This window comes from Sapajus apella, unplaced genomic scaffold (assembly GCF_009761245.1).
Source record: "Sapajus apella isolate SASKATOON/1434 unplaced genomic scaffold, GSC_monkey_1.0 scaffold22, whole genome shotgun sequence".
Classification (NCBI taxonomy): domain Eukaryota; kingdom Metazoa; phylum Chordata; class Mammalia; order Primates; family Cebidae; genus Sapajus; species Sapajus apella.
The window spans coordinates 7,075,370-7,086,937 of record NW_022436962.1 but is presented as its reverse complement, the minus strand read 5'-3'; the positions used below and the strand labels follow the sequence as shown (position 1 = coordinate 7,086,937).

General features: G+C 51.4%; 1 protein-coding gene across 1 annotated transcript in view; it reads right to left on the bottom strand.

The window, feature by feature from the left end:
• Window positions 1-6,751, bottom strand: part of OPTC (opticin) — a 10,694-nt gene extending 3,943 nt beyond the window's left edge. Inside the window, exons 1-5 of the mRNA XM_032288813.1 lie at window positions 6,610-6,751; window positions 3,919-4,201; window positions 3,017-3,155; window positions 1,280-1,438; window positions 281-483 (exon numbers count right to left, since the gene is read on the bottom strand). Coding sequence (XP_032144704.1) covers window positions 281-483; window positions 1,280-1,438; window positions 3,017-3,155; window positions 3,919-4,149 — 732 coding nt within the window. The 5' untranslated portion in view covers window positions 4,150-4,201; window positions 6,610-6,751. The remainder of the gene's footprint in view (window positions 1-280; window positions 484-1,279; window positions 1,439-3,016; window positions 3,156-3,918; window positions 4,202-6,609) is intronic.
• Between the last annotated feature and the right edge of the window lie 4,817 nt (window positions 6,752-11,568).

The window sequence follows — 11,568 nt, the reverse complement described above, 5'->3', positions numbered from 1 at the left end:
GTGGAGGTGGAGGTGGAGGTGGAGGTGGTGGGTGGTGGTGGAGGTGGTGGTGGGTGGTGGTGGAGGTGGAAGTGGGTGGTGGTGGAGGTGGTGGTGGAGGTGGTGGTGGAGGTGGTGGTGGGTGGAGGTGGAGGTGGAGGTGGTGGTGGTGGAGGTGGAAGTGGGTGGTGGTGGAGGTGGAGGTAGGTGGTGGGTGGAGGTGGTGGGTGGCGGTGGTGATGTGGAGGTGGAGGTGGGTGGCGGTGGTGATGGTGACAGTGGACCTACCACCTCTACTCACCCTGAAGGCTGCAGGCTGTATTCCCGAGCTCCGCAGCCGATTTAGGCGGGCATCCAGGATCTCAATGCCAGTGGGGAGCACAGGCAGAGCTTCCAGCAGGTTCTCTTGGAGGATGAGGTCCCGGAGGGCATGCAGCAGGCAGAAGGCATTGCTATCAATGTAGGAGATGAGGTTGCTGGAGAGATCAATCCTCTTTAACCTTGCTGAGAGAGGTTGAGGGAGAACAGAGAGAGAAACCAGAAGACACTGTCTTTCCTTGCCCAGGTTGGAGCTGTAGCCACACCTTGTTCTCTCCCTCTCAGGAGAAAGGGACTCTAACCAGCTCTCCACCTGCACTAGGCCCAAACCAGAGGAAGTAACATAATCCAGGGCTCCTTGGAAAGCCCTTGGATGCCTCCATGCCCTTCCCTGGAGTTCTGTCCTGTGCGGTGGCCGCCCACCTTGGATCTTTTGGAGGAAACCTCTTGAAAGCAAGAACCAACAGGTCCAGGAATCCCTGGATCCACTTCACCTTCGCTTGTGGGTCTATGCAAAAGGGCACCGAGGCCTAGAAAGGCTGTGGGTAATTAGTGCAGAATCTGGATCAGAGCCCAGGTCTCCTGTCTCAGGCAGGGCATAGGCATAAAGAAGCAAAAAGCACACAAACAGCCATGTCAACAGCATCAGTGCCATGGAGGGCAGCTTTAAGACTGTCCTGTCCGGAGGCCAGCTGATTACACAGCTGTCACTGCTGGGACATCCCGAAGGTGTTGGCAGATCATACCTTCCCTTCCCAGCTTCCCAGACCTTTTTGGAGAACAAATAAAAACAGGTCACTTCCACCAACTAAACACTTCAAGGAAGGGACTTATAGAGACTTGGGGCTATTTACTTTTGACAGCTGGAGGGACAGAGAGCCGACAGGAAACAGCTAACACAGGCAGGGGCTAACACAGTGTTTGTGGTGACTCTTCTCCCTCTGCCTGTCCCCAGCGCCTCTTTTCCCAGAGCATTACATACTCAGCCCTTTGAAGTCTTCGGCCCTGATACGGCGGATACGGTTGAAGCGAGCGTACAGGTAGGCCGTCCTCCCGGGAAGAGGAGGAATGTCCTCTAGGTCAATGTCGTCACAATACACAGAGGAACCGAGGCACACGCAGACTAGGCAGGTGGGCAGGCCTGGCCCAGGTGGAAGACAGAGCAAAGGGAGGTTCCTTCAGCCTCTGCAGCCAGCGGCCCTCACCCCAGGGAGTGGCTGAACCATGGCTATCTGCCTTTTTGACAGCCTACGCCCTGCTGTCCAGAACCGCTGGGCACCATGTACTCAGTGCTATTGTGTGCTCCCAGCCTGTCACTCTGCCCTCGATCCCAGAGAAGCAGGTCCACCCTCAGTTACTACACAGTCTAAGCCCATTTGCATTTTAAGCAGGCCCTGGTTCTGTGTACATTTTTCTGGGCCTATGTGGCTGTTTCTAGGGCATCCGTTCATCTCTTTTCCATAGGATTCCTCTCTGGTCCCAAAAAGTGAAGCCGGAATTAAGTGGGATGGCCAATGGTTTCTAGCTCTGCCGTCTGCCTTGGGGAAGAGAAATTAGACATGTTCTACGTGGCTCCAAGAAGACAATAGAACCAAGGTGCCCACCCAGCATCCACTTCCCCTTCTTATGGCATCAGCATGCCAGTGTTTCTTTGGGAAGTGGCCCTCTCCTGCTCTCCGTCCATGACCGCACTTCGGTACCCAGCAGTCATGAGGTTAAGCCAGATCACCCAACACAGACTGGCCTGAAAAGGCTGGGGAGACTTTATTGGATCACACAACTGAATAGCACAGGTGGTTTCTCTCACTTGCTACCTCAAGGCACAGAGATTACTGAGAGACCAGTGTAGCTCAACTCAAGGAAGAAGTCTGGTAGGAGTTAGGAGCGACATAGCTCCAAGACTGAGGCGTTCTCTGCCAGCAGTGACCAGGAGGGGTGGGTGGAGCAGAGGGGCTCCAGCATCTTTCTTATCCCGAGACTTTGAATGGTGGGTTCGGCTGAGGCCCTTTACGGCCCCTTTAAGCCTGAGACTGCAGTTCTGAAAGGTCATGGATCCCTAACTGAATGGTTTTCCTGCTGGTGCCCCAGTAGCCCAGGTCCAACCAAGGCAAACATCCCAGGAAGAGAACAGGGAGGCTGGGAGGCTGCGGGCAAGCAGGTCCAGAATGAACTTCACCCCTCCTCTGCCCGCTTCTGATTTCCAGCAGAGCGCCAAGGCCTCACTGCCAAGGATGCCAGCCCCAGCCTCCAGGAGGGCATCCGGGAAAGAATGAGAGCTGCTGAGGAGGGACTTTGAAGCTGAAAAGCAGTGTGACTGCTTCATTTGCTCCCATGCCAAGTGACAGCCACAAAGTTATTTAGTCTTCTCTACAGGCTTTTAATTGTCTCTAATCTAATTACCACTCAACCTGCTTCCCCCGTCATGCTGTTAATTAAGGCAGGGTGGCTTTGCTAGGGCATAGGGGAGTTCTGGCATTTCTTTGCTTCCTACTCAGCTTGTGCATTCAGGTAAAAGTCTTAGGGACAGCCAGTGCCTGTTTCAATTCCATTTTTCTTTTTGTTCTGTGGCTATTTCCCCTCCTCTCTCTGCTAGTAAAAGTAGCTGTGACCCTCCACGCCCCAACCCCCACCACGTTCCTCTTTGGTGCTCCCTGGTGCTGGGTCACAGCTGCTTGGCCTAGGACCTAGGGATATTGGGACCATGTGACTGCACGCTTACCGTGGTTGGGCTGGGAACTCAGTATCAGCCCCGCTGGAGTAGGTCTGGTCATCGTGGGGTTTGATGAGGGTGTCTTTGGAGCCGCAGTGCCCTTGGTGGGACTGATCCTGGTTGCGGGAGCCAGGCTAGTCACCTTAACCTGGAGAGGTAGCACAGAGCACACCGTAGCCCGGCTTTTGCCTGAAAGGGACTTAGCTTTGGACTCTGGGAACCTCAGTGATGGATTTCAAACCTGCAAAGACTCACTGTGGAGAAGGAGAAGGGAGGGATCGCAGAAGGACTGTGCAAAAAGGACCTCAGAGAGCATCAGGTCCAGCCTGTCCATCCTATAGACGAAGAAACTGAGGCCCGGAGAGGAGAGGGATGAGGACCAAGGAGCCAGCAGGTGGTCAAGACAGAGATGGAAGCTGCTCTCCGGGTTTCCCAGGCTGGTGCTCTTCCCCTGCTCCACACTGACCGAGCTCATGCAGCAATCGAGCGGGGACTTCTGGGCTTGCACCCACGCTGCTGCAGTGAGGCCAAGTGGGCCTGGGAAAGAACTTCAGACTGGAGGACAGTTTCAGAAAAGAGATGGGGAATGTGGCCCTTTTATTTCCTAGATAATATGATGAGGACATTGGGAACCCCACCGCCCCCCACCACTCAGTGAGACATGGCTTCGGGTCCTACTTGATGGCAGTGGGTGGGGTGTATGGCTTCTGAAGAAGGAGGAGTCCCAGGTTTGTGTCCTCTTTCTTAGTATCATCTAAGTGACAAGTCCCTATGGAGGGACAAGAATTTCCACCTCATAGAGTAAGAGGTGGAGGCTTGAGACAGCACACTATGGGGCAGGTGGGAGGGCCTGGGCCTCTCTGACTCCCAGTGTCATGCAGGGAATGCAGTCGGTCTGCTGTGTCCCTCACCTCGGGGGGCTGGTGCCCATAGTCTGTGAGCTCCTCGAAGTTGCTTAGGTCAATGACCTCACCATAGTTGTCTGGGCTCAGGACGTCGCTCCCCAGAGGCAGAACTTCAGAGGCATCGCCTTCCTCAGGCACCTGCTCCTCTCTCCTCTTCCTCTCCTTCGTTGAGAAAGAAGCTGTCCCTATCTCCTGCGGCACCAAGGCCAGCAGACTCAGGAAAGCCAGGAGCCTCATGGGGAGTGGGATGGGGATGAGAATCCCTTCCGTGGCCGGTCCTGGCGAGCGGCTAGGAGGAAAGGCAGCGGTCTGAGGGTCAGGCCCTCTGAAGGGTTTCGGGAACGGCTCACAGGCTGACCCCACTTCCCACTCACACACTTGCAGACTCAGCGCCCTCATCACATGCACAAACTCCCTATCAGCTGCGTAGACTATGTCCAGGCTGTCTTCGGGGTATCTCCTAGCAGCTCCCTCCCACCACCACCCCACTTGAGTGTTTTTACACGCTCACCCAAACACTGATATCCACTCACAGAAGCATGTGCAGACATGGCTCAACACAGACACATTCACAAGAGTCCCTTGTCTACAAACAAGGCATACGCTGGTGCATGCACACAGATGTCCTCCCTTACACAGCCCCATGCTCAGAACATGACTGCTGATCACCAAGCTCGATTAAGAGAATGTCAGCTCAAAGAATCTTGTAGGGTTTTTGCTTTCGTTTTGTTTTGAGATGGAGTTTCGCTCTTGTTGCCCAGGCTGGAGTGGAGCGGCTCACTGCAACCTTTGCTTCCCAGGTTCAAGCTATTCTCCTGCCTCAGCCTCCTGAGTAGCTGGGATTACAGGAACCCACCATGCCTGGCTAATTTTTGCATTTTTAGTAGAGATGGGGTTTCACCATGTTGGCCAGGCTGGTGTCAAACTCCTGACCTCAGGTGATCCACCTGCCTTGGCCTCCCAAAGTGCTGGGATTATATGCGTGAGCCCCCAAGCCTAGCCGAATTTTGTGTTTTTTTTTAAAAAAGATCATCCATTAATGCATTTGCTCAACAAACATTTATGTGTGTCTATTAAGTTCCAGGCACAGGACTTGTATCTGTGGGTACAGAATGAATAAGGCACAGCCCTTCCTAGGAACACCTACTCTGTTTAGGAGACATGAACTTACAATGCAACATACAACGTAAAAAGGAGTGTTAGTTTATGAAATGTACTTGTAAATGCAGCTTTTTAGAAACAGATTATTGGCCCGGCGTGGTGGCTCAAGCCTGTAATCCCAGCACTTTGGGAGGCCGAGGTGAGTGGATCACGAGGTAAAGAGATCGAGACCATCCTGGCCAACATGGTGAAATCCCATCTCTACTAAAAATACAAAAAAAATTAGCTGGGCGTGGTAGCGTGCACCTGCAATCCCAGCTGTTGGGAGGCTGAGGCAGGAGAATTGCTTGAACTTGGGAGGCAGAGGTTGCAGTGAGCCAAGATCGCACCACTGCACTTCAGCCTGGCGCCTGGCGACAAAATAAGACTCTGTCTCAAAAAAAAAAAAAAAAAGAAAAGAAAATAAACAGATTATTACAAATACAAGAGTTCTTTGTGTGCAGTTGTGTGAGTGTGTACGCATCTGGAAAGTTCCTTAGATACCTGTGTACATTTGTATGTGTGTGTGCGCAGATGCCTATGTATGTATGTGATATGCATGTGAGTACAAGTGTTCATGCAGTTGGTATATGCACAGATGGGTCAGGAAATTCATGTGGTGTGGGTGTCATATCCAGGCATAAGTGTTTATAACAGTCATACCCAGTGTAGGCTTAACACGGCCCTCCCCAAAGCTAGTTGCATGAGTTTCTAGTAGATTCTCCCCCTTTCTTTTGTTAAAAAAATTTTTTTAATCTTTTAATTTTTATTTTATTTTTTAATTTTTAAGACAGGATGTCACTGCAGCCCAGGCTGGAGTATTATGGCACGATCACAGCTCACTGCAGCCTTAACCTCCTGGGCTCAGGCAGTCCTCCTGCCTCAGCCTCCAGAGTAGCTGGGACTACAGGCATGTGCCACCATGCCCAGTTAATCTCCCACCCTTTCTTCCTTCCTTTTTTTTTTTTTTTTTTTGGGTTGGATTTTTTGTTTTTTTTTCCCCGGTTGCAGTTTTCCTGCGCGAACTGGCTCACTGCAACCTCCGCCTCTCGGGTTCAAGCAATTTTCCTGCTCAGCCCTCTCAAGTAGCTGAGATTACAAGCATGTGCCACCACACTGGGCTAATTTTGTATTTTTTTGTAGAGACGATGTTTCTCCATGTTGGTCAGCCTGGTGTCAAACTCCCGACCTCAGGTGATCTGCCTGCCTCAGCCTCCCAAAGTGCTGGGATTACAGGCGTGAGCCACCATGCCCAGCTAACCTCCCCCGCTTCCCCCCACTTTTTTAATTTCAGATGGGCAAAGGGGCAAGCCCCCAGCAGTAGCAAGAGGTGTTTCTTCACCTTACCTCCCATACCTCACTTCAAACGAATTACATAATCTTTAAAAAACAATTTCTAAGACAGTTCAGTGCCCACCCAGAAGTCTTGTCCAACTTCTTTGGTCAGAGGCCTAAATAAACTCTCTTCATTCTCCCTGCCCAGTCCCCCGCCCCCACCAAGCACTTTGTTCTCATTTGCATACAGATATGCCGAAGGCCTCAAACCTTGAACCTTACCCCTTCAATGCTTCTGGATCCTGGATGGAGAGCCCTGCAGCTTCCAGGAAGGTGGGACTCTGGTGGAGTCTGAAATGGGGCTTGGGTTAGACAGTGGTGCCTGGGGACGGGTGGCAGTAAGGAGTTGGCCAGGCCTTTGACCAATCAGACTTCTCATTCCTTCTGATGTCCAGCTGTTTCCCCTCCTCTTTCCCCAGGGGGTCCCCTACCCCATTCCTTTGCTTGACAAAAGGGAATTCTCCCCCCACCTTCCACTTCACCCCCCTCCAGCTTCTGCCCTGTCTCTCCTCTTAATCTGTCAGCTCCTTCTTTCTTTTCCTGGACTACCTTCCTGATAAGGCCACATTTTTGAGGAACAGGCAGTGCCATCCCCTCCAAGGAAGGGGCCCCATCCCTCAGATTCTGAGCCCTCAGAGAAGGCTGGAGTGGGAGGATGTGCAGAGACACAATTTGTCATTCCAGCTTCTTTCTCCAGCCAGAGAGTAACGAGGCTTCGGCTTCATAGCCAGAATACAAAGGTAAAAAGAGGTGGAACTGAGGCTCTTCACCCCTACCCCCAGTCCCACCCAGAGCCCCAGCATAGAGCCCATAACTGAACAAAATCACCAGAGGCAGGAGCTGAAGGCCTAGATGGCTGAAAGAGACAGGAGATGGGGGGTGACGTAGGATTTGAAAGCCAACTTCAAGTTCACAGATAATGATCATGAGGATATGGGAAATTCTCTAAATCTGTTAGGAGGAAAGCAAATGGAAATTGGGACGTGGGCCTAGAAAGGGTCATCAACACCAGAAGACATTGTGTCGGGTGTTTGGGGGCCTGGGAAGCATCCTCTCCCCCACCCTCAGAGATGTACAGTCATTCCTCAGTAACCATGGGGGATTGGTTCTGCATGCCCCGTGGATACCAAATCCACATATGCTGAGGTCTTTTATATAAAATGGTGATTTGCAAATAACCTACACACACCTCCTGTGCACTTTAAATCATCTCTAGATTGCCTGGAACATCAAATGCAATTCTTACACCTCACGCTGTTCACGTGGACTCCACTAGTATTGGCACGCAGCAAATTCTCAAGTTTTGCTTTTTGGAACTTTATGAAAAAAAATTTTTTCTGAATATTTTCAATCTGCAATTGGTTGAATCCATGGATGTGGAACCCACGGATCCAGAGGGCCAACTGCACTTATCCGGAAACACTCCCCTTTCCTTGCTGCCTCGAGCAGGCTGCTGAGCAAGTCCTCGCTGAAGGCAGAGGGTGGGGTAGCTAAGGTGCCTTCCCCCCGCTTCTGCCAGCCTGTGCCCCGGCACCCACCCCGCTTTCTCGGTGACGCTCCTTGTTCCCTACTCCTTCCTACTGACCAGACACTTAATTCCAGCTGTGAGGCCCCCTAAAGATCTAGTCCAAATCCCTATGGTATAGACGAGGAAAGTGAGGCCCAAAGAGGTGAGGTGGCTTGCCCTCGGTCACACAGAGCCAGGGCCAAAGCCTAGACTTTTTGACTCTCAGGTCAGTGAGTTTTCTTTAGTTCATATGACCCTCCCCATTCCCACCTTCTTCCCCAGGAGTCCGGAGTCCATGTGTTTCCAGGCCCTCAGAGCAGATGGCTTGGCAGAACTCATCTCTGCCCTGGCACACCGGGTGAAGAGGCAGATCTAATAGCCTGGCCCACGAGGCCAGCACTTGGCTTGCTGTGTTCCTGGGCACCAGCTGGTGTGAGAGGGGGCTTCCCCCAGCCCAAGACCCTGGTCATCACAGAAGAGGCTGTTCCTGTACCCCTGCAGCTCCCGACCTGGGAGAGACGCCATCAGAGGCTCTGCTGGGTGGAGGGAAAGACAGCCCTGGATCCTGGAGGGCACCTGGGAGGCAGATGGCACATTTGGCAGGCTGTGTGCCTCCATCTTTTCTCCACAACCTGGGCTTTGCAGCCAGAGGCCCTCCGCCCCCACAGGCAGCCTAGGTGCATCTCCCCCTCCCACCCCATACATTTATTCCTGGGAGAAATGGAAATGCAAGTGTTCATGGACTCTCCCTGCCACCTGCTCCCACTCTCCCTCCCTGCTTTCCCAGTGACACACACGGTCCTGCCATCCCCTCTTGGTTGCTGCACCCCACCATTGTTCCTCCCAATGCATACACACCTGCTCCCTCTGCTCCTGCCGGGAGCCACATCCGGACACAGGCTCACATCCAAGACCCTCTCCCAAACTTCTACTCTGCTCTCCCAAGCTCGCAGGTCACTCACTCTTGTTCTCATGAATATAAGGGGCTGTTCACAGATGCATACAGGTGACCTGCAGGGTAAACAGCTAACCCACACTGTTGTTCCAGGCAGCCCAGCTCCCCGAGAGCCTGGCAAAGGAAGCAGGAGGCGTGGGAGGCTTCTTAATCCTAATCGCTCATTAGGAAAGGCACAAGGCATGTTGATGAATCGGAGGTGGCAGGTGGTATGGACAGAAGTCTGGCCAGCCAACCCTGTGGTTGCCCTTTTCATGGACAGGGAGAGAGAGGTGGGGAAGTTCAAACCCTCCTGCGTTTTGGAGGACAGGGGTATATCCCCTGCTGAGGGCTTGCAGCGACTTAACTCCATGACCAGAACACGACCCTCTCCTCTGTTTCAGACACACAAGCCCCACAGGGTAGACTCCACACCTTCCTACCTTTTTACTCATGCTGTTTCCCATCTTGGTTGTGTCTTTTTATTTATTTATTTATTTTGTGAGACAGAGTCTCACCCTGTCACCCAGGCTGGAGTGCAATGATGCAATCTCAGCTCATTGCAACCTCCTCCACCTCACCAGTTCAAAGGATTCTAATGCCTCAGCCTCCCAAGTAGCTGGGATTGCAGGCACCTACCACCACACCCCGCTAATTTTTGTATTTTTAGTAGAGACGGGGTTTTATTATGTTGACCAGGCTGGTCTCGAACTCCTGACTTTGTGATCCACCCACCTTGGTCTCCCAAAGCACTGGGATTACAGGTGTGAGCCACCGTACCCACCTGCGTCTTTTTTTCTTTCTTCCACCTGACCAAATCTAATTTATCTCTTAAGGGCCAGCTCACATGGTAGGAACGTGTCTGGTTTTCCATAGACAGAGGTAGAAGCCCTCTCCTCTGTGTTGCTCATACACAGTATTTTTACAAACACTTAGCACATAGTGGTATCCATTCATGGATTTCTTTCCCCTTACTCAAAGGTATGCTGTGTAGATTACCCATCCTTGAATTCTTAGCTGGGGACCTGGCATGTGGCCGGTGTCCACTGAACATCCGTGAAATGAACTGAAGTAGATGTCTAGTAGGCAGGCAGGAGCAGTGAGGGCGTCACCTGGCAGTTCTCACTCTAAAGAAGATGGGTAGCCTGGGAGGGTCATGAACCCCACTTCTGCAACCCTGCTTCCCTTTGAAGAGAGATTCTGGGACACCCTGTTCTAACCCTTCTGTGGGCTTCCGCATGGCCTTCAGACCATTCCAGATGACTGGCTCTATGCTCTCTGCCCTCGAGGCAGCTCTTTCACCGTTTTGTGTGCACCTGCATCTCCCCAGCTAGTCTGTAAGCTTTACTTGGGCAGGCAAGGCAACCATTTTGTGTCTTTCTGTGTCTGCCTCTACACCGAGCTCCTGGGAGACCCTCAACAATTTAGTATGTGCAGGTTGAAAGAACCTGATGCTCTGGGTTTCAAATGCAGCTGTCAGATTTCTGGTCTGACTTTAAGAATTTATATATATATATATATATATATATATATATATATATATATATATGTATTTGTCTGTGTGTGGGCAGTCTTGTGGAATTGAGGATTGATTTTTCATGAGGGCTGTGAGTTTGGGAGAAATTCTTCAAGGAAAGGCTTTGAGGCTGGGCACAGTGGCTCACACTTGTAGTCCCAGCACTTTGGGAGGCCAAGGTGGGAGGATTGCTTGAGGCCAAGGGTTCTAGAACAGCCTGGGCAACATAATGAGACCCTGCCACTATTAAAAGAAGGAAGAGGAAGAAGAAGAAGAAGTAGAAGAAGAGGAGGAGGAGGAGGAGAAGGAAGAGAGAAGAGGCTTTAGAATAGCTTTCCTAGGAATTTCTTGAGGAATCATCTTTTCTCCACTCATCTTGTTAGAGCAAGAAAGAGGCTCTGGGGCTGGGAATGTGGCTCAATGGTAGGGGGTGGGTAGCAAGATGACTTTATTTTATTTTATTTTATTTTTAGATGAAGTCCCCTTCTGTCGCCCAGGCTAGAGTGCAGTGTCACGATCTGTTTACTGCAACCGCTGCCCCCCAGGTTCAAGCAACTCTCCTGCCTAGCCTTCCAAGCAGCTGCGATTACAGGCATGTGCCACAACATCCAGCCAATTTTTTGTATGTTTAGTAGAGAAGGGGCTTCACCACGTTGCCAGGCTGGTCTTGAATTCCTGACCTCAGGCGATCCTCCCATCTCGGCCTCCCAAACTGCTGGGATTATAGACAAGAGCCACTGTGCCCGGCCGGCAAGATGGCTTCAAAATGTTATTCTTGACCTGCTCACATTGTCAAGTTCAAGCAGGGTGTTTTTCATATTACTTTATTTCCTCTACTGTGAAGCGTGTTGAAATGTGGAAGTTATTTCACAAAGTTACCACGGTCTTCAAGAGAGAAGAGATACACATGCAGAGTACACATACACACCTGTATATGTCGATGAAAACAGGAGGGAATGAACTTGTGCATCGAGAAGGGGGCTTTTTTAAACACAAAAACCAGCACATGGTGTGTGTGTTTGGGGGAGGGGAGCCTGTAAAGCCAATTTACCTTGAATTCCCTCTGGCTTACAGCTGCAGAGAGCGGTGGAGAAAGCAGACATATTCTAGATTGGGCAATGGGATGATGGAGATTTCCTTGCTGCTAAACGAGTCTGGGTTTGCAGGATCAAGGGAATGACCTCTTCCCCGAGGGCCTCATCAACCTTGAGGTTGTGAATAAGA